Below are 23,266 nucleotides of genomic sequence, written 5' to 3'. Positions count from 1 at the left end.
TTACTATATCGTGTGGGAAGCACAATATTGCTTGCCTTATTTACCCAACCAGGCTGTAAGATCCCCTGTAACAGGGACTGTGTCTTGTTATGACTGTGTCCCTTTTTCCCAGCACAATGCTTGACATACGATGGGTGCTGAAAAACCATATAACTAATTAATGAACCCAGGCTCCCTCACTCATTGTAAAAGTTGGATAATTCTCATATGATTGTTTTCAAATTCAATGAAACAATGTACATAATACACTTAGAAGGGTGCATACATAGTGGACACTTAATAGAAAATAGTTCTTGTTATAATCAAGGATAGCAGAGCCTTACAAAGGATCAAATCCATGAGACTGAAGATGAGGTATAAGCAGAAGAAAATGCCATCTATAAAAATCTTAGAAGTTTTCCTTCCTGGTTAAGCCATCATAACTAAAGTTTTCAACAAATACTTACTCAGCTCCTATAAAGCACCCAAAATACAGTAGTGAACACTAAGTAGTTATGTCAAGTTCTAAAAACAAACCAAAAATTCATCCCCCAGGACCATCACTGAACTATAGCAGTGAGGTGAAATCTTAGTTGGGTGACATGCCTGCTTAGATTACAATGAAGGACAATGTGTATGACAGTGAATTTTGTTTGTTTGATACTAGTACTAACAAGTAAATGGCCACAGTCTTAATCAGAGAAACTTCTGTATGAAATCTGGACTAAGTTCACTTTTCAACAACTATAGAAAATGTAAATTCTGCAGAACCCCAGGGGTCATTTGATCTATTCTTCACAGATATAAGAATCCCTTTCACTGCTGCATATCAGACAGCATCAGTTTGAGAGTCAAACAAAGCTAGATTTAAATCTCAGTTCTACTTCCTAACAAACTGCTTCATTTCCTCAAATTTCTACTTCTTTGTGAAATGGTTCACAACATCTAACTGCAATAATGTTTGTAAAACATAGTAGGTGATCAGTTAACTACTGTACCATCTGCTTTCCTTTCCAAATTTTTCACCATGCTGGCCACCTTTCTCAAGAATGCACTTAATGAGAAACACAGTGCTCAGGACGGACCACAGCAGTCGAACGGTCATCTGACCAGCCCAAAGCCCAGGAGCACTATCACTTCATAAAACCGAGATCATGACGGTGACTGAACCAAGGTGTTTACTGAAGTCAAACACCAGTGGTCTACCTAGTGGAGGGCCAGGGTGGATCTGAAAGGAATAGTGTATAGCATCTTTGTGTTTCTGTTGTATATGGGTGATTTGGAGATTTATCTTTTTTTCCCCTTTGGTTTTTTCCAAATATTGTTTAATAAAGTTTCATTAGCTTAAAAAAAAAAAGCCAGCATTGCAGCTAATGACCAAACTAGCTAACTTTCATGCATTCTGTACTTTCTTTTTCTTTTTTTGGTTTCATTCTGTACTTTCTTAATGCCAACTGGTTAGTAAAGTGTCAAGGATAAAACTTAAATGTTTATTTAGGCGCGGTTGAGTCGGAAGTAGAGCTTATTTTCCTAGGCTCAGTGCCAACAACTTCAGTAGCAGCCTCTAAATTTAATCACCTTAGTGAGGGAGCAGATGAGAAAGAAAATGTGATTGAGGCAGCACTTCAGGGTCAGCAAACTTTTTCCATAAAGGATCAGATAGTAAATACTTTAGGCTTTGCCATCCATAGTGTCTCCATGGTAACTACTCAGCTGGACCACTGCAGCAGGAAAGCAGCTGCTAAATGCTGTGTCTCAACCAAACCATATTTACAGAGGCAGACAGATACTGCCTTTTCTAAAGGCAAACGGGATTCATTTCTTTTCAGATCATTCAGGACATTTCAACAGAGCCTGACAGTCTGCTGATTGTTATCAATATCCTTCCCTTCTTCCTCAGTAACAGAGTCACCATGCGCTAACTAAGCACTGGTCACTTGAAACAAAAACTACCTTGCCTAGCCCCTCACAGCTAGATATAGCTATGTGACTTAAGTTCCACTCAATGAGACACAAGGAACATTAGAATATGCAACTTTGTGGGAAATGTCTTTAAAGGGTGTGCTTGTAGAAATGATGCCCTTCTACTCTTTCCTATTTTCTCGAGGTTGGATTATAAAGGAGACAGTTAAAGTTTGGATCTTCAGGCAAAGGCCACTTGATGCTGAAGATGGAGAAACAAGAAAGAATGAGTCTAGGTTATCAGCCACCTCAGCTGTCTGCCTGTGAGAAAGAATTAACTTTTCCTCTTGTTTAAACCACTATTAGTTGCATTTTCTGTTACCCAAACAAATATATATATATATAAATATATACATATATATAAAAGAAAAGCTGAAAACAGCTTCTTTGCTAACCGTTTCTAGTTTAGTACTAATCATCAATCTAGTCATGAACACAAACCTTTTCTTTGTAATATGCTTAAACCACAATCTAATTCAAAATAAAAACATCATAAATCATGTCAACAGAGTCAGAAAAATCAACCTATAACCAACATTAGAAATCATAAGGGTCAAGCCAAGCATAACGACATTAACTCGGTCAAAGGAAAAGGATGATCAGTCACCTCACCTGATGGTAAACTCTAGCAGCTCCTGGGTTCCCTGAGGGTCAAGGTGCTGAAGACTGTATACCCTTTCAAGGCTCTGCTGCAGGAACTGATGGGAAGGATCCTCATGAGGTGTGATATTGGGAGAAAGACCTGATGACACTAGCTTTCTACCTGGTAACTAAGCAAACACAGTGGGGTTACAGCACCATCAAACTCTGTGGCTCAACTTTTGGTAAAACAAAGAAACCAGGGGAAAAAATGTGAGTCAAACAAAGAAAAGGAAAAAAGAGCTAGGTAACTCTGTAAATAATCTTTTTCTCCTTCCTCAGCTTAAGTGGGAGAAAGGGAAAGAGAGAAAAAATGAAATGCAGCCACGCCACAAGCTGCAAGCTGCAAGCTATAAGCTGCAAGGAGAAAAAGAAAAGAGAATGGTATAATGTTATTTTCTATCGTTAACTGAAATAAATGGGCTAACCACAGAAAGGAGACTAAAAATGCCACATTTATTTTTAACCTTTATTGATTATTCACTTCATAAAAGACTGATGATTTATTCCAAGTAAATTTTTGTATTAAAAAAATTTTATAGCATGCTATCAAAATGTTTTATATTATGATAATTAAGAATTATAATTCTTGTTCTTACTGCTAAAAGTGGTTACCTTTCAAGAAAGGGATGAGAAGTTTATAGTTTTTAGTTTAAATTTTCTAACTATGTACATATATTATTCTAAATTAAGTCATTTAGAGTTATTTAAGTAGGGATGAGTAAATTCAAATAAAGAGCTTAACAAAGTGCTCGCACAAAGCACTCAGTGTTTGCTATTATCATCAGTATGGTGATCAGTATATTATCAGTATGATTCATCAAAAATGTTTTCTTTCTATATCTCTTCAGTTTTTAAAATAACATTTTATTATTAAAAAATAAACTTATTGAGAATCATATCTATATATAATTATTAAAATGTAACAGGATCTAATCCTTGATTTAAAATATGCTGTTTCAGAAACTTCCCTGGCAGTTCAGTGGTTAAGATTCCATGCTTCCCAAGCAGGGGGTGTGGGTTCCATCTCTGGTCAGGGGTCTAAGATCCCACATACTGTATGACGTGGCCAAAAAATTTAAAAATAAATAAATAAAATAAGAAATATTCCAGGCTTCTTCTTGCCTAATATAACATAGTCAATAACCCAGGTACATTCAAAAAATGAATGTTCTTAAAAGGTAAAGGATTCAGAAGCAGGAGTACAAAATAAGAGTTACAGAGAATTAATGAATTTTCAGAAAATATACAGTCTGCTTTCTGCTATTTACCACAAAGGACTAAAAATCAAACAAGCAAAAACACGGACAAAAGATGTTTTCAACATACTCTCAAGGCAGGAACAAGATGAGAAAGACTGTCTCGAAGGTAGGCATAGTGCCTGAAGGTGTGATCTGAGAACAATGCAGGCATCGTTGGACACGTTTTAGCAGCATTGAAAATAAGAACCAAAACTGCAATGTCTGAAAAACAGGTGCGTTAAGGGAACTTGGAGGTATTAAAGGTTGAGCCTGGCCAGAATTTTGTGCCTGTACTTCTAAGCCCTCAGATTCCTGCTAAATGACTACAATTTTTCTAACAAACAAATGCAGATTCAAAGAGCTATATAAACCTCACACCAAATTTCCCCAATTATCCCTCCAATTACCAAAGAAAGGTTGTTCTATTTATTTATTTTTAGTTCTACCAGTTTATTGCTACCAACCCATCTCCCTGCACCCTCATGCACACATGCTCAGTCGTGTAACCCCATGGACTGCAGCCCGCCAGCCTCCCCTGTCCATGGACTTTTCCAGGCAAGAATACTGGAGTGGGTTGCCATTTCCTTCTCCAAGAAAGGTTGTTTTAAATTATGTCTGTTGATGAGAATACTAACAAATAAAAACTTGGGTACAATGCCTACTAAAGTATATACTGGCACAACCTCTTTGAATAATAACTTGATACAAGATTATAGGCTTCCTTGGTGGCTCAGTCGGTAAAAAATCTGCCTGCAATGCAGGAGACCCACCTGAGTGCAAGAGACTCGAGTTCGAGCCCTGGGTCAGGAAGATCCCCTGTATAAAGAAATGGCAACTCATTCCAGTATTCTTGCCTGGGAAATCCCATGGACAGAGGAGCCTGGTGGGCTACAGTCCATGGTGGACACAAATTAGCAACTAAACCACCACCCTAAGAATCTTATGAATGCTGAGCAATTCCTCATCTCAAAATCAAATAGACAATCATTTAAATAATAGCAAATAATCAGAAACAACCTAAATGTCCCAAACCAGAAGAACAATTATACAACTTGTTTAATCTACTTGATGAAGTATTACACAATCATTAAAAATTATATTTATTAGTTTAATATTGTATCAGAAGCATTTTATTATAACTGAAAAAATTAGGCTCCAAAATGTATAGGGGATATGATAGCAGCTATCTATCATCAAATGTTGTTTGATGAAATAAAATGTTAAAAAAAAAATAACAGCAAAATCCAAAACCCAAGCTCTTAAAAAGGGAGAAGGGGAGGTGGGGAAGCAGGAAGGCGCCTCTTGGGCTCTAGGGGTCTAAGCTCAACCTGGTCACCACCTGGTTGCAGAGGGGCTGCCTCCCCACCTCTCTCTGGTCTGTCCCGGCCTCCTCTAGGACCTCCACTCCCACTACCCAGGAAGGCCACGTGGGGAGTAACCACTGCTTTCACTTTCCCATACCCACTTCTCCATCCGTATGCAGCGCTAGGCCCCCACCCCAGCCATGGCCACGCTCAGGGTCCTGGGGGTCCTGCCTGAAGCCCAAGCCAAGGTGCAGGTGTTCCATGAAGACCTGTGTAGTAAGACAGAGAACCTGCTCTGGAGCTATTTCCCCAAGAAGATTTCTGAGTTGGATGTTTTTTTTGTGGGGGATGCATTTTTAAAGGAGCTAGCTCTCAATGAAGCCAATCTGAAGGCCCTGGTAGGCATCCCAGTCTTGATCAATCAAAGAGAAAGAAAAGGAGGAGGGGAAAAAATCAGCAAGAGAAGGAAGACAAGGATGAAAAGAAGACAGGGGAAGATGAAGACAAAGGTCCTCCACGATGTAGCCCAGTGAGCTGCAATGAGAAGACTGGGGTCCTCCTGCAGCATGTGCAGCCTGAGATCAAGGATGTCACTGAGAAGCTCAACCTGGTCACCACCTGGTTGCAGCTGCAGATACTTCAGATTCAGGATGGGAACAATTTTGGAGTGGCTGTCCAGAAGGTATTTGAACTGATAACAGCCCTTCACACCAAACTGGAAGGCTTTCACACACAAATCTCCCAAGTACTTCTCTGAGTACGGTGATACCATGACCAAAGCAGCTAAGCAGCCCCACGTGGGTCTTATCGACAACTGGTGCAGGAGCTGGAAGAGGCAGAGTACCATCAGACAGGATATCTGGCTGATGGTCATGGAGATCCGCAATGCTTATACTGTATTATACATCATCATCCTGAAGAATTTCGAAAGCCCAAAAGCCCAAAATCCCAGGGAAGAAATGAAGGGAATGATCTATTGAGAGCTTCCCCTCATTCTGTGATGGGTCCAGCAGAGACCTCCTGACTTTTACAGGGGACTCCATACTTTCCCCACCTTCTGCATGTTGAGGTTGCTTCCTCACCTTGCTTCCCAGGCACAATAAATATAGTCATACCATTGCCAAAAAATAAATAAATAAAAAGGGAGAAGGAAACACACCAAAATATTAACAATTACTTTAGCTAGTAAGACTCTGGCTATTAGACATGAAATTTTTTTTTCCACTTTAAAATTTTTTCTATGTGTATTAATTTTGCAACAGAGAGAAAATCAGAAATTAAAAATACAAGATAGGACTTCCCCGGTGGTCCAGTGGGTTAAAACTCTGAGCTCCCAATGCAGGGGGCATGGGTTTAATCCCTAGTTTAGGAACTAAGATCCCACATGACTCTTAGAATGGCCAAAAATTGAAAAAAAAAAAAGAAGGAGAAGAAGAAATGTGGAGCTACTATATCAGGAGCAGACTGCTTACCTCCTGACTTCTTTTACATTGAGAGAAAAAAAAATAAACAAACCTGTAATTAATATTTAAGCTACATTTGAGGCAATCTATTATTCGAAGACAAACATACTAACATTATACTTTCAAAAATGTTTAGCTTTTTGTTTTTTTTAATGTGAAGGGGGCTTCAGATTTCCAGGCATTTTAATATGTCCTGCATAATTTGTAGTAACACCTAGCCCACAAGTCTATCTCAGATGAGCTGAATTTCAAATAGCCATAGTACTGCACCTGTAGAGGTCAGGTCAGGGATATACCTTTCTTAGAGGTAAACACAGAGTCAGGCATTTGTTAGCACATCAATTACACAGATCTTTTAAAAAATTGTCCAAATGCCCTATGAAAACTTCAGGATGGGGAACACATGTATACTTGTGGTGGATTCATTTTGATATTTGGCAAAACTAATACAATTATGTAAAGTTTAAAAATTAAATAAAATTTAAAAAAAGAAATAAAAAAAATAAATAAGTAAAAAATGTTTGAAACTAACAACAACAAAAAAAAGAATTAAGAGAAAACAATGGTCATCCCCAACAGCCGGTTATTTGGCTGATTCACGTCTCTCAATAAATACCTCCTTAAACCCCACCAAAGGTGTGCTATAAAGCAAAAAGAAGCGTGGAAGAATACGGATGCATTGATGTAAATATATTCCCATTAGTAGAAAACAATCAGACTACATGCCATGCTGCCCAAAGCTATCACAACACCCTTAAGCTTGTATTAGAGCCACAGAATTCATGTACCCTAGTTCAGCCCATCCTCTCCTTCAGGCTGCAGATCAAAAGAAACATGGAATAAGAAAGGGAAAAGCCCACAGCCTTTAAAACCAAATATGCCTGGCTCTGCATGCCAGATTTGCTGCGTAAGCGTTATTTAACCTCTAGGGATCTCAGTTTCCTCATCTGTAAGCAGGGAATAATACCTCCTTCCAGGGTTGTTTGGAAGATCAGTGATAAAATATATGAAGTATTTAAACAGTATGTGGAATATACTAGGTATTCAATAAATGGCTAAAAAATTAGTAGTAGTATTCAATGGCAAAGGTGAATTACTGTGAATACAGAAACAAAAGCTGAGGAAAATAATTATCACTAGGTTTCCTCAACATATACTTTTAACTAAAAGAAACGAGAAAGAGAAAACAAAATCCAAAACCCTCAGACCACCAAAGCTACACTGCAGAAAAAGAGGCCAAAATTTCCTGCTAAGTCAGCAGAGGATACAAGCTGGATCATCCATGTCTGGTTCAGCTGTGTCAAAAAACGGGTGGGTGCTCAGCAGCTCAGGCACCAAGGGAAGCACCAGGGTTGGGTGCCGACTTCCCAGAAACTTCAAGCATCTGAAACAAACAGAATGAGAGCCCTCTTTAGTAAGTTAATAAATGCTTTAAAAAGCACCAGGAATTGGAATTAGAAAACATGAGTCAGAATTACAAATTCTCAACCATCTACTTTTGTGACTTCTGTGACTTCTGGTAAGTCATTCAATTATTCTGGAACTCAGTTAATTCATCTAAGAACTTGGTTATTATGGAGGTAAAAGAGCTGATACAGCAGATACTTCTCAAAGTTATTTAACTAATAACCATTTCCCCCAACTTCACTGCCAAGAGACCCTGATTTTACTCAGGCATCAGGTAAGTAGTAAAATATTCAATGAAGGTAGGCTCAGCCCTAGGGCTCAACCATAACTGGTCTTAACTCATCAGGGAAAAATGACTGAGGATGGTGATTATAGCTAAGAAATAAAAAGATGCTTGCTCCTTGGAAGTAAAGGCATGACAAATCTAGACATCACTTTGCTGACAATGGCCCATATAGTCAAAGCTATGGTTTTTTTGGCTGTCGTGTACAGATGTGAGAGTTGGACCATAAAGAAGACTGAGAGCCAAAGAATTGATGCATTTGAATTGTGGTGCTGGAGAAGACTCTTGAGAGTTCCCTGGACTTCAAGGAGATCAAACTAGTCAATCCTAAAGGAAATAACCCTGAATATTCACTGGAAGGACTGATGTTGAAGCTCCAATACTTTGGCCACCTGATGGGAAGAGATGACTCCCTGGAAAAGACCCTGATGTTGGGAAAGACTGGAGGTAAAAGGAGAAGGGGGAGGCAGAGGATGAGATGGTTAGATAGTACCACCGACTCAAATGGACAAGAATTTGAGTAAACTCTGGGAGATAGTGAAGGACAGAGAAGCCTGGTATGCTGCCGTTCATGGGGTCGCAGAGTCGGACCCTACTTAGTGTCTGAACAACCACAACATCATGGCAATCCCAATCCCATTTTACAGTGACTAGTTTGCAAGTAGTCAAGTAACCTAGTTCTGGTCAATGGAACAGGAGATCAAGTCTGCTGGGGAATTTCTCAGGAATGTTTTCCTAACCAAATGGAAAAAAAAAATTGCATGCAAATGAACATATCTATGAAACAGAAACAGATTACAGATATAGAGAACAGATTTGTAGTTGTCAAACAGGGAAATGGGTGGGGGAGGAAAGGATTGGAAGTTTGAGATTCAGTTCAGTTCAGTCGCTCAGTTGTGTCCAACTCTTTGCAACCACATGAATCACAGTACATCAGGCCTCTCTGTCCATCATCAACTCCTGGAGTTCACTCAAATTCACATCCATGGAGTCAGTGATGCCATCCAGCCATCTCATCCTCTGTCATCCCCTTCTCCTCCTGCCCCCAATCCCTCCCAGCATCAGTCTTTTCCAATGAGTCAACTCTCCGCATGAGGTGGCCAAAGTACTAGAATTTCAGCTTTAGCATCATTCCTTCCAAAGAACACCCAGGGCTGATCTCCTTCAGAATGGACTGGTTGGATCTCCTTGCAGTCCAAGGGACTCTCAAGAGTCTTCTCCAACACCACAGTTCAAAAGCATCAATTCTTCAGCACTCAGCTTCTTCACAGTCCAACTCTCATATCCATACATGACCACAGGAAAAACCATAGCCTTGACTAGACGGACCTTTGTTGGCAAAGTAACGTCTCTGCTTTTGAATATGCTATCTAGGTCAGTCATAACTTTCCTTCCAAGGAGTAAGCGTCTTTTAATTTCATGGCTGCAATCACCATCTGCAGTGATTTTGGAGCCCCCCAAAATAAAGTCAGACACTGTTTCCACTGTTTCCCCATCTATTTCCCATGAAGTGATGGGACCAGATGCCATGATCTTAGTTTTCTGAATGTTGAGCTTTAAGCCAACTTTTTCACTCTCCTCTTCCACTTTCACTAGCAAACAGAAACTATTATATATAGGATGGATAAACAAAGTTCTAACTGTATAGCACAGGCAACTATATTCAATATCCTGTGGTAAACCATAATGGAAAAGAATATGAAAAATTACACACAAATATACTTTGCTATCTACTAGAAAGTAACACAACATTGTAAAGCAACTATACTTCAATAAATTTTTTTAAGAAGAGAGAGAGAAAAAAAATGCATAGAGGGAATGTCCTTTTCTTTCTGTCTTAAGATCCTGTCTTATGAGACAGCCATGTTGCAACTATGAGAAGAAAGTCAAGAGAATTGCAAAAAAAATCAACCAGAGTATTTCTCATGTTAAGCTGTTAAATGACCAATCCTGAAGTCAACTCTCTGACTTTTTTGTTAAACAAAAACACTAGACAGTGAGTAAGCCTCTTTTAATCAGATTTTCTGTTACTTATAGACAAAAGCATTCTAACTGATTTCCTAGGTAAAATTCTAAAATCGGAAGAGACCTGATCTGAAACAGGAAACTTAATAACTATGTGGCCTTGAACAGACATATTTCTTACCTACAAATGGGATAAAAGGATTAAACAAAATAATGAATGAAAAGTACTTAGCAAGGTGTCTGCCATTATATAAGAAGAACTCAATTAACTATTAGTTTAGCTATTATTAACTGGCTATTAGTTAACTACTATGACTACATGAATGCCCTTTATAAGGCATAAAAAACTATATATGTGCTGGTATTTAGGCAGTTTTCTTATTTTTAATAAATTTCTAGTGTAGAAGGTGTGCTGAATTAAAAAGAAACATAGAACTTAATTTAATGCTCTCACTGAGTTTGTAATCTAACTGAGGCAAAGATGACTAACATTACAAGGTAATGAACTATTAAATGATAGTTGATACCATTTGCTTTCTACTTGTCAAAGGTAGAAGAGATCACCATGACCAAAGTTTCACAAAGGAGATGAGACTTCACCAAGGACTGGAAAGTAAGATCAGCAAAAGAGAGAAAACAAACCCCATGGACAAACTGAGAGGAGTATGGGGTATGAAAGGCATCACATTCAAAACACTTGATACTGTTAGGAAAGTACACTTTTCCCCAGTCTTGATTTCCTTCTGTGTGGAAAGAACTTAATTCACTAGTTTTCTGACCTCTCTCAGCCCTTTCACTCACTACAATGCCTCAGGGGACACTGTAGCCCCACATCCCAAATGACTGAGTGTTCCCTGAAGGCAATCAAGAAACACACAATGAATTGAGCTGAAAAAACATAAAGAAATGGCAAAACAGAAAACCAGATAATAGAGCAAGATTTCCTGGTATTTTTAACCTTTAGTATATCTTGATTTGACCTGATTTGTCCCACAGTTTTTCTAGTTTTGGTAATAATTTTTTTAAATAAATCATATATTTCGAGTGGTCTCATCACATAAGTTTGTTGAAATATGTAGAGTACAACAAAGCACAGTTTATAGTAAATGTATGCAAGTAGCTCTTCAAACGAACAGTGTTAAGCCTGACTCTAAACTAGAGGTAATCAGGGGAATCGTGATTTTCTACCTGAAGATCAAGTACTTACCCTCCCTCTAATCTTTACAGTGATGGAAATACACAAAGGAGTGACTAACATCATATACGAGGAAAAGGGAATCTACAGACTCATCTCTGTACCTCCAAAAGTTACCATAGGGCTTGGCACATAGTAAGCACATGGCAGGCACATTTTATTTGCTAGGTGGACAGATGGACAAATGAATAACCTAAGACATGATAGTCAGTTTAGGAACCAGATTCTTGCAGGTATGGCTAAGTTGAATCAGGTTTCTACAGTGAAGACAAAACTGAAGGCCATATCTCAATCCATGATAATCCACTGAATAATGTCAACACTGTATATTTAACACATTATCAGACCCAGCAAGCAAATGAGAAAAAAAAATCCTTACTTCCATATGGAGTCCCTATCAGTAGGGTACTTGGTTAAATTTTTTAGCAGCTCCACCAGTGCAAGATGAATCCCTTCTTTGGTTGAAACATTAGTACAGCATAGGAGTTCATGAAGAGCCTCTCTAATATCTCTAGATGAATCCTTAAAAAAACAAAAGTAATAATAAAAGCAATCACTATGGATTAGCTATTTATGGAGGACTGTACAAGTTAAAGTGGGAGGATTAGGCAAAGAGCCCCTCTCAAAGGGGAGGGGCTAGTAGTTGAAAAGACTTCACAGAGGAGGTAAACTTTGAAATATTTGAAGAATTCATTCATTTGTTCATTCACTCATTTGTACACTCTATATTTACAGAATACTTATTAAGCAATCAACATTTATCAGTACCTACTATATACCAAGTGTTAGGGATACAGCCATAAATAAAATCAAATCCCTGCTCTCAAGAGCTTCCTTCCAGTGAAAAGACAAAAATAAACAGCTAAAGGACTGCCCTAGTGATCCAGTGTTTAAGGGACACGGGTTCCATCTCTAGTCTGGGAAGATTCCACATATCTCAGGGTAACTAAGCCAGTGCATTACAACTCCTGAAGCCTGCATGTCCTGGAGTCGGTGCTCTGCAATAAGAGAAGCCACGGCAACGGGTAGCCCAAGCACCACAGCTAGAGAGCAGCCCCTGCTCACTGCAACTAGAGAAAGCCCATGCACAGCAACAAAGACCAAGCACACCCTAAATAAATAAGATATGAGAAACTATAAAGAAGGTTAAGAGTGCTAGGACTGGAGGGTTATTTTACATGGCACAATCAAAGGGAACAGCAAACATAAAGCCTATGTTTGAAAGGCAAAAGCATGTTGAAAAAATAGCAACGTGGCTAGGGCAGATAAACAAAAAAAGAGGTACAGCAGGTGATGTCAGAAAGTGGCCTCTTCCCTCCCCAATACCTTCTGCTCAGCCTCACTAAAATGATTAGAAGAGTTCACCAACAACTTCTTAATGCTAACGTAAACGGACACGTATCAGTTTTACTCTTATTGATATCTCCAAAGCAGTTTTGCCAGTTCTTTAAAACTTTTTAACATAGACAATTTGAAGCATGTATAAATAAGTAGAGACAAGAAACCCCCCAGTCTCAACAATTAACTCACAGCCAATCATGCTTCATCTATACCTTAACCCTCCCCTCCCAAATTATTTTGAATCCAGTCAGAGAAATCATAGCATTCTGTTGGTAAATATTTCCATAATACTTATTTTTAAAAATGAGTCTTTATTTAAAAAAAAAAAATCCATAAAACCAATACAATGCCTAAAATTTTAATAATTCCTTAATATCAAATATCCACCCCATAATCAAATTTCCCCTACTCAAAAAGGTTTTTACTTGTTCTAATCAGGCTCCAAGAATGTCCACCCATTGCAGTTGGGTAATATGCCCCTTAAGTATCTTTTAATATGTAAAATCTCTTTACATCTCACTTTTTTTACCCCTTGCAATTTCTTCCCTGTATATTTCAAGATGGTAGTTTGATTTACAGGCTTGATCAGAATCAGGTTCAATTTTTTAATAAGACCACTTCACAGGTGGCACCATGTACTTCTCGAAGCAACTATATATTTCTCCTTTGTGATATTACTAACCACTGATGATCACTGCCTAGATCTAGTAATTCATTAAAGTTGTAAAACAATGATATGTAAATTCTATCATTCTTGATTTATTAACTGGAATACTTGTACAAGAGAAACTTCCCTTTATCACCTAGCTGGTTGTCTTGAAGTTCCATTTGTATAGGAAAAGGAAGGATAAATGCTTGATTCCTTAATTTACCAGTTTTCAAAATAATGAGTTGATTACTAAGCATCTTCCAATGTGACTAATGAAGTGTTTTACTTAATTATTACAAAATCATGGGTTTCATTATATTTGCCCTTGTAATCTTAATGAGATGTTTCACCTTTGGCCAGTGAGAGACTATTTAAGTCATCTCCTGGGTCTTTTGATAAAAGCCTAGAGGTGTTTGAAAGCTAATATCTGCTTTCTGTATGACAAGGCGGTACAAGGTTATCTTGTTATGTTTCCTGCACCACACCTGGAATCAGCCATTTCTCTTCTGCATTTTGGTTACTTGTAGCAGGAAATAGGATCTCCAAAGCGTTTTTTTTTAAGTCAGGTTTATTGACATGTGTTATATTCTATAAAATTCATCCTGTTTAGTGCACACTTCCATAGTTTAACAAATCCATATAGTTATGCAACCACCATCACAATCACGATATACAACACCTGCATCACTCACTTTCCTTGTGTCCCTTTGGAGTCTACCCCTCACCCCAGTTTCTAGCGATCAACGATGCATTTTCTGTTACACTTTTGTTTTTCCCAAATGTCATATAAATGAAATCATAGAGCATGCTGCTTCTCCTGCCTGGGTACTTTCATTTAGCATAATGTATCCATGTTGTTACATATATCAGCAACTACTCCTTTTTAATTTTATTTATTCATTTTAACCAGAATGACTGGATGGGTCCTAACTGATTTTTTTTTTTTTTAATTTTATGTATTTATTTGGCTCTTCCCAATTCCTTGAATATATCATATCCACTTTTACCTCTGGATCCTTAAGGTACCTCTGCCTGGTACCCTTCCACCCCACTACCATCAGCGCCACTCCTTCCCAAGAAAATTCTTTATATACATGAATCTAATATAATTTCTCCTTCTAATTTTTCTAATATAGCAAGTCAACTATACTTTCATTAAAAAAAAAAGAAAGAAAATGCCCCATTAAGTCCTACTCCTTCAAGTATCCACTACAGCATTCCTTCTTTCTTCCCTATCTCCCCAACCTTACCTCGGCTAACTCAGATTAGATACTCTGTATTCCCAGGGCATCCCATCCTTTCCTGATCATAGCAATACTAAGCTTTATTCAAATAATCCTGTTTAACAGTCAGTCTCCTCCATCATGAAGGAGCTGTGTGATCAGAAAGCAGAATTGTGCTACCTCTTCACTATTTTATCACCAATGTCTGGCAAAAAAAAGAAAAGAAAAGCAGCACTCAGTAGGTAGTGATGAAGAAATGCATAACAAACTGTGATCACTCACCTCTAACACGGCCAGGACAGTGTCAAGCTGATCCTCTCGAAGGGTGATATTGTTAGAGATTTTTCTCATGGTATGTATGGACTGTAGACGTACTTCCTCAATTTCATCATTAAACATGTCAACCAGGAAATCAAGGCACTTCTCAGCAAAAGAGGGGGAAGACTGGGCCAGCATGCAGAGCGCCTCCACAGCAGCAATGCGGACTTCTAGAGAGAAGGGAACAAACAAAACTGCACATCAAGTTAAGACCCATGGATAAAATGCAAGGACTCCTCATTCAGGCTTGTGTTTCCCCCTTTACTCCTCTCACTCTGCAAACTTTCTCTGGGAGATCTCCTCCAAGCCTGTAGATTCTGCTACTGCCTTCACATGGACCTACAAACAAGGATGCTGGTAACACAAGAACTGAGGTTCAGATCTTAAATCCACAGACATGTGATCAAGTCACATGTCTATCTCCATTAACTTAAATTTCTTGAAAACTCAGTTGTCTTATTATCTCAGTATTCCAACCACAGTACTTTTCTAAAAAGCACTTTTCAAACAGCATTATTAAGATTAAAATAGGGTCAAGTATCATTATTCTCAATCTAGAGATAAGACTCAGCAAAGTGGATAAACTTGCCTCAAAGTGAGAGCAGAGATAAGACTAGTACTCTGGTCTGCTAATTATAGACTAGTCTCATGTAGTGGTTAAGGGTACTGGCTCTGGAATGACAGAGGTCTCACAGTGAATTGCAAAAAGTAATCCATCCACTAACTTGGACGGTGATCTTGAATAAGTAACTTCACTTGACAGCACTTCAAGAGAATACTCATTTCTTACAGAGCAGTTAGGAGGAGTAAAGGACATAGTGTGGGGAAAGCACATAGCACACTGTCTGGAATGTGTTAAAGGCTCAATAAATATTAACTATGATATAGGTACAGACCTTGTAAGCACCTTGAAAACCGAGGCATCTCCCCTATCTCTTTATGTGCTCAGAACATGTAACAGTGAGGCCACTGAGTCCAGGAAGCCCTGTATTCATTCACTGACAATGCATCCTGAATACGCACTATATGCCAGGCCCTGTGCTGAGTGTTGGGATATACAGATGAGAGATGAGTAAGTTACAGTCCATGCTCACAAGACTTCCACAGATGCCTGTTTCATTCCAATGGTTCCCACTGAGTTCTACAATAAAATGTACAGTTTCAAAAAAGCCTTCAACTGTGGTTAAACTCTCAAATATAGTCCAGTTTTTTTGTATAAGAAAGGTTTTACAGACACTTAGAAACAGAATTACTATATTAAAGAGAGATGATGACTCAGATTTTTCTTGGTACTTATTAATTCCTCCTTTTCATCAGAAGGGAAGGATTTGCTCCGCATCACAATAATATAATTTAAACATGAAATTGCTAATAATTATAAAACAAGACAGAGACGGACCCAAATATTTTAAATGCTGACCCTGCTTCCAAGGGCTTTATCGGTTATGTAGCACTGACTCATATGTAAGTCCTGCAAGTGTATCAAGGGAATCACAGAGAAACTTCTGATCAACATGAGGTAATCAGTATGACCTGACCTGATACAATTCCAAGCAGGAGCAAAGACACTTGGCTTTCTACTTTGCCATGCACAGCTCAGCTACAGGTAGCTAAAGTAACATTTCCTACTGGACTTTTTGGAATGTCGAAAATACGTAACAGTCTCCTTGAGGATCCAGGGCAGAGAAAAGGAACTAGCTTGCTCGAGAGAAAAAAAAAAATTGATCCTCTGGTATCTTAACATGTGTAATGAGGTTCTAGTTTTGTTACTTACCAGCTTTGTGCTTCATACTAAAGATATACCATCTCCTAGCCACTATAGACTAGAATAGTCTACTGCATCACACAGTGATGAACGGTACAACGGAAAAGCACAGGTCCTATTAAGAAAATGCAGAAGAGGCACACAGCCTACTGAGCAGGATCACAGGCAGCATTCTGCAAAGTGACCCCTAAAATAACACCAGATGGAATGGCTGGGCCAGAAGAAAGAAAAAGGGCCTTTCTACACAGAGGAAGCACATGTAAAGGCCCAGGAAGGAGGGAGAACATGCAACAAGAGGACTGGAACTGTGTGATACTATGGATACATAGCGGCTACAGCCAACGAATTCACCTAGCAAATGTATCCCTAAGACCCTGACTGATCCAGAATTCTGTAAATATGATTAGAGAGCTGCCGTACCTGATGCTGGTTATGATCTACTCACTTTCCAAAGTTAAGTTCCTTTAATTAGACCTTAGTGACAAACTAAAAACTGTAGAAATAAACCACATAAACATTAACTGTGATTAAATTCATTTGTAGAAACTAAACAAAGCAAAACTGCTAGTAGAAACAAAATAGATTCTAGTTACCTGTCTTAGGATAAACTGGGTTTTAATAACTGGAATTCCTTACTATCTAACACTATTTAAATTTTTCATTCATATATCAAGTTCATGGGGAAAAAAAGCAGAGGCAGCTTTAATTTCCACGTATATAGAAAGCCTTATAGCAAACTGAATAGGGTAACCCAATTCTTCTATCTACTAACAGAAGAACTGTCTTTCCAAAGTAATTTTCTTGTCCTTCTAAGAAATTCTGTTCTAAGGTTATCATTTTTGTAGGCATTTTAAAGACCTTAGTTCTAATCCTCTGACACAATTTTACTGTAAAATTTGGACAATCAACATTATCTCCTTAGGTATGTTAGCCTGACTGAAAATAGGATGTTGGAGTCACTCAACTCAAAGCACTATCTGTGATATATGTGAGATGGACAGCATCACACTGTGGAAATGCTAAGAGCTTTGCAAGGGCTTCTATTACTGGTTAAAATGGAGTAACAAAGCCAGATTAATCCTTTCTGAAACAACAACTAAAAACAGAGACAAAATATATGAAACAAAAGTATTCAACACACCATATATCAGGCAGTAAAAGGGAGTGATCTCTGAGAGACAGGAAATAAATGAGGCGAGCTCTATGACTCTATCAGTTTACTGTCTGGAGAGTTTCCAGGTTGTAGGTCTCCCTGAGTTCAGAAGACAGAGCTGTGATTAGAGTTAGAGGGCAAAGTACAGAAAGGAAAGAAGTGCACAGACAGAGAAAGCTTGGGAGACCTGCAGAGGGTCCTCCTAAGTCTTCAGTCAATTTCTGATCTGTGAAGAAACTACCCAAGGCCTGAGAAAGAACCACTCGACGATTTGAGGAAACCGTCTCCTAAACTCACACATGGTCAACAAGTTTTTTCAGAAGGGTTGTTTTACTAGTGGAGAAAAATGACCCTGAGACTTAGTGCTACTCCAGTCCACCTAAAAAAGCTTAAAAATAAAACCTGAGCTAAATGCATTCTAGAACAAAGCTCAAGAATACTTACAGGAATATAACAATGCTTAGCACTCAATAAAGTAAAATTCATGGTGTCTGGCATCCAATCACAAATTACCAGGCATGGATAGAAGCAGGAAAATATAATCCATAATGAAGAGAAAACTCAACCAATCAAAACCAGCAATCACAAAAGTAATAGAGCTAGAAGACAATGACATTAGAACAGTTACTGTAAATACATTCTCTGTTGACAAAGCTACAAGAAAGATTAAACATATTAAGTAGTGACATAGAAGACACTAAAGAAAAGAAACTTAAATTCTAATCAAACTCCTAGGGATGACAATTAAAATGTCTGAGGTGAAAAATATACTAGATGGAATCAACATCAGATTAGACATCATGGAAGAAAAGATTAGATAAGACAAAACACACATTATTCAAAATGAAACAAAGAGAAAAAAGACTAAAAAGTGAAAAAAAAGAACAGACCACCTGTGAGTTGCAGGACAAACTCAGTAGCCTAATATATATGTAACTGGGAGATCCCAAAGGAGCATGGGTTCAGAAAAATATTTAAAGAAATAACAACCAAAGATTTTTCAAATTTGATAAAAACTACAAACCCATAGTTTGTATGGGAAACGGTGAAAACAGTGTCAGACTTTATTTTTTGGGGACTCCAAAATCACTGCAGATGGTGACTGAGCCATGAAATTAAAAGACACTTACTCCTTGGAAGGAAAGTTATGACTAACCTACATAGCATATTCAAAAGCAGAGACATTACTTTGCCAACAAAGGTCTGTCTAGTCAAGGCTATGGTTTTTCCAGTGGTCATGCATGGATGTGAGAGTTGGACTGTGAAGAAAGCTGAGTGCCGAAGAATTGATGCTTTTGAACTGTGGTGTTGGAGAAGACTCTTGAGAGTCCCTTGGACTGCAAGGGGATCCAACCAGTCCATTCTGAAGGAGATCAGCCCTGGGTGTTCTTTGGAAGGAATGATGCTAAAGCTGAAACTCCAGTACTTTGGCCACCTCATGAGAAGTGTTGACTCATTGGAAAAGACTGTTGATGCTGGGAAGGATTAGGGCAGGAAGAGAAGGGGACGACTGAGGATGAGATGGCTGGCTGGCATCACTGACTTGATGGACCTGAGTCTGAGTGAACTCCGGGAGTTGGTGATGGACAGGGAGGCCTGGCGTGCTGCGATTCATAGGGTTGCAAAGAGTCGGACATGGCTGAGTGACTGAACTGAACTGAACTGAACAAACCCATAAATCCAAGAAGCTCAACAAACTCCAAGCATATGAAATATGAAGAAAATTTTACCAAGGCATATGATAATTAAATCATTTAAAACCAGTAATAAAGAGAAAGCCTTAAAAGCAGACAGTAAAAAAAGATACATTACATACAGAAAAACAGAAATTTTAAATTACAGCAGGGCTTCCCTGGTAGTCAAGTGGTTAAGAGTGCACCTTGTAATGCAGGGAACAGTGGTTCGATCCTTGGTCCAGGAAAAACCTACATGCTCTGGAACAACTAAGCCCTCAAGCTGCAATTAATGAGCCCATGTGCCTAGAGTCCATGCTTCAAAACAAGAGAAGCCACTGTAACAGGAGCCTGTGCACCACAACTAGAGAGTAGAGCCTGCTCACCACAGCTAGAGAAAAGCCTGTGCACAGCACTGAAGCTCCAATAGTCAAAAATATAAATAAGTAAAAAAAAAAAAGAAAAAGACAGCAGACTTCTCAACAGAACTGAAAAACTGTGGAACAAGATCTTTAAAGGACAAAATAAATAAATAAATAAACCACTATTAATCTAGAATTGGATTCCCAGGGAAATATCTTTCAAAAATGAAATGGAATGAAACTAGAAAACTTTCTAACACCATACACAAAAATAAACTCAAAATGGATTAAAGATCTAAACATAAGACCAGAAACTATAAAACTCCTAGAGAACATAGGCAAAACACTCTCCAACATAAATCTCAGCAGGATCCTCTATGACCCACCTCCCAGAATGTTGGAAATAAAAGCAAAAATAAATAAATGGGACCTAATTAAAATTAAAAGCTTCTGCACAACAAAGGAAACTATAAGCAAGGAAAAAAGACAGCCTTCAGAATGGGAGAAAATAATAGTAAATGCAGCAACTGACAAACAACTAATCTCAAAAATATACAAGCAACTCCTGCAGCTCAATTCCAGAAAAATAAACGACCCAATCAAAAATGGGCCAAAAAACTAAATAGACATTTCTCCAAAGAAGACATACAAATGGCTAACAAACACATGAAAAGACGCTCAACATCACTCATGATCAGAGAAATGCAAATCAAAACCACAATGAGGTACCATTTCATGCCAGTCAGAATGGCTGCGATCCAAAAGTCTACAAGCAATAAATGCTGGAGAGGGTGTGGAGAAAAGGGAACCCTCTTACACTGTTAGTGGGAATGCAAACTAGTACAGCTACTATGGAGAACAGTGTGGAAATTTCCTTAAAAAACTGGAAATAGAACTGCTTTATGACCCAGCAATTCCACTGCTGGGCATACACACTGAGGAAACCAGAAGGGAAAGAGACACGTGTACCCCAATGTTCATCGCAGCACTGTTTATAATAGCCAGGACATGGAAGCAACCCAGATGTCCATCAGCAGATGAATGGATAAGAAAGCTGTGGTACATATACACAATGGAGTATTACTCAGTCATTAAAAAGAATACATTTGAATCAGTTCTAATGAGGTGGATGAAACTGGAGCCTATTATACAGAGTGAAGTAAGCCAGAAGGAAAAACACCAATACAGTATACTAACGCATATATATAGAATTTAGAAAGATGGTAACGATAACCCTGTATGCGAGAGAGCAAAAGAGACACTGATGTATAGAACAGTCTTTTGGACTCTGTGGGAAAGGGAGAGGGTGGGATGATTTGGGAGAATTGCACTGAGACATGTATAATATCATATATGAAACGAATCGCCAGTCCAGGTTTGATGCACAATACTGGATGCTTGGGGCTGGTGCACTGAGACGACCTAGAGGGATGGTACGGGGAGGGAGGTGGGAGAGGGGTTCAGGATGGGGAACACGTGTATACCCGTGGCGGATTCATGTTGATGTATGGCAAAACCAATATACTATTGTAAAATAATTAGCCTCCAATTAAAATAAATAAATTTATATTAAAAACAAAACAAAAATGAAATGGGACTTCCCATTTCATTTGTGGTACAGTGGATAAGAATCCTCCTGCCAATACAGGGGACACAGGTTCCATCCCTGGTCTGGGAAGATTCCACATGCCAAGGAACAACTACGCCTGTGCATCACAATTACTAAGGCTGCTCTCCAGAGCCCTTGAGCCACAACTACTGAGCCCATGTGCTGCAAGTGCTGAAGCCTATGTGCCTAGAGCCTGTATTCTGTGACAAGAGAAGCCACTGCAATGAGAAGCCAGGGCACTGCAACAAAGAGTAACCCCTGCTCACCGCAACTACAGAAAGCCCAAGTGCAGCAATGAAGAGCTAGCACAAGCAAAAATATGCAAATAAATAATAAAAGAATTATTTTTAAAAAATGAAGGTGAAATAAAGTCTTCACTGAGTGACTGTGAAGATCAAGTGAGACAATCTGTATCGCTCAATACAATGCCAGTGACATAGCAGTCACTCAGTACGTGGGCACTGGTATTATTATGAAGTCATTCTTACCGTACATCTCATCTTCCAATCCATGAACAAAGGCTCCACAAGCTCCTGACTCAATCAAGTTCACAGCCCCCGTATCTATCTCTTCCTTGGGAGCATCATCTCCCCACTTCCTGCCGCTGGAAAACTCTCCCGAACTGTAAAGTTCCTTGGCACGTTCATGTGCAGTGCGTTTCCTCTGTAGAAGACAACAATTACCACTTGCTGGAGATTCATGGGAGAACAGTGAAGGTGCACACCAAGAACACGAGAAAGTGGGAAATAAAGACTGCTCTCGGGGGCTTCCCTGGTCACCTAGTGGTTAAGAATCTGCCTGTCAATGCAGAGGACATGGGTTCAATCCCTGGTCGGGGAAGATCCCACATGCCATGGAGCAACTAAGCCTGTGCACCTACTAAGCCCACACTGTAGAGCCCATAAGCCCCAGCTACTGCAGCCCACACACCTAGAGCACATGTGCCGCAACAAGAGAAGCCCCTGCTCTCCACAACTAGAGAAAGCCTGTGTAGCAATGAAGACCCAGCACAATGAAAAAATAAAAATTTTAAAGTAAATAAATAAATCTTAAAAAAAAAACTGCTTTCTGAAAGTTAATTAAAAAAAAACATTCAATAGTTACCAGAGCAGAGATATGCAAATTCAACTTGAAGCAAAGACAAAGACTCTCAGGTCTATCATAGCCGATAGTAATCTGATCAAAGATAGTAACTTTATTAAGGGGCTTCCCAAGTGGCTCACTTGGTAAAGAATCTGCCTGCGAATGCAGGAGCGCAGGAGACTTGGCTTCGATACTAGGGCTGGGAATATTCCTTGGAGGGGGAAATGGCTACCCACTCCTGTATTTTTGCTGGGATAATCCCATGGACAGAAGAAGCCTGGAAGTTTTACAGTCTATGGGGTCACAAAGAAGTCCAACATGACTGAGTGACTGAAGAAACACACCCACAGCTTTATTAAAGAGAACATAAGACTATTCATCAGAGAGGTGGTTATGTTTGCCATGGCAACACAGGAAAGGGAGAACTAGAGAGGTTAAAATAATGGCAGTATCCCTCTAAGCATCATCCTGGGTAGACAATACACTAGCCCTAGAAAAGAATTTTTTTCAAATCATAGGACTATGCTTTATTTGAGCAACATTATGCTCACCAAGCAAGCCTCAAATTTACTTCCTACACAGGGTGCTTAAGGGGAGATATACTGGTTGGCTAAAGTAAGTATTGAGTCTACTTGACAGTTACAGTTACCTT

The 23,266-nt window shown here is 38.9% G+C and overlaps 1 protein-coding gene and 1 pseudogene across 1 annotated transcript in view; one reads left to right on the top strand and one right to left on the bottom strand.

The window, feature by feature from the left end:
• The window catches only part of INTS4 (integrator complex subunit 4), a 108,254-nt gene that overhangs the window by 31,310 nt on the left and 53,678 nt on the right, over positions 1 to 23,266 (bottom strand). The window contains exons 10-15 of the mRNA NM_001110065.2: positions 22,020 to 22,194; positions 14,934 to 15,139; positions 11,818 to 11,960; positions 7,857 to 7,972; positions 3,910 to 4,043; positions 2,554 to 2,711 (exon numbers count right to left, since the gene is read on the bottom strand). Coding sequence (NP_001103535.2) covers positions 2,554 to 2,711; positions 3,910 to 4,043; positions 7,857 to 7,972; positions 11,818 to 11,960; positions 14,934 to 15,139; positions 22,020 to 22,194 — 932 coding nt within the window. The remainder of the gene's footprint in view (positions 1 to 2,553; positions 2,712 to 3,909; positions 4,044 to 7,856; positions 7,973 to 11,817; positions 11,961 to 14,933; positions 15,140 to 22,019; positions 22,195 to 23,266) is intronic.
• Positions 5,216 to 6,657, top strand: LOC782521 (proteasome activator complex subunit 1-like; annotated as a pseudogene).

The sequence above is a fragment of the Bos taurus genome, chromosome 29 (assembly GCF_002263795.3).
Source record: "Bos taurus isolate L1 Dominette 01449 registration number 42190680 breed Hereford chromosome 29, ARS-UCD2.0, whole genome shotgun sequence".
In the NCBI taxonomy this organism is placed as follows: Eukaryota; Metazoa; Chordata; class Mammalia; order Artiodactyla; family Bovidae; genus Bos; species Bos taurus.
The sequence above is the reverse complement of the archived record's forward strand: the minus strand, read 5'-3'. Positions and strand labels throughout refer to the sequence as shown.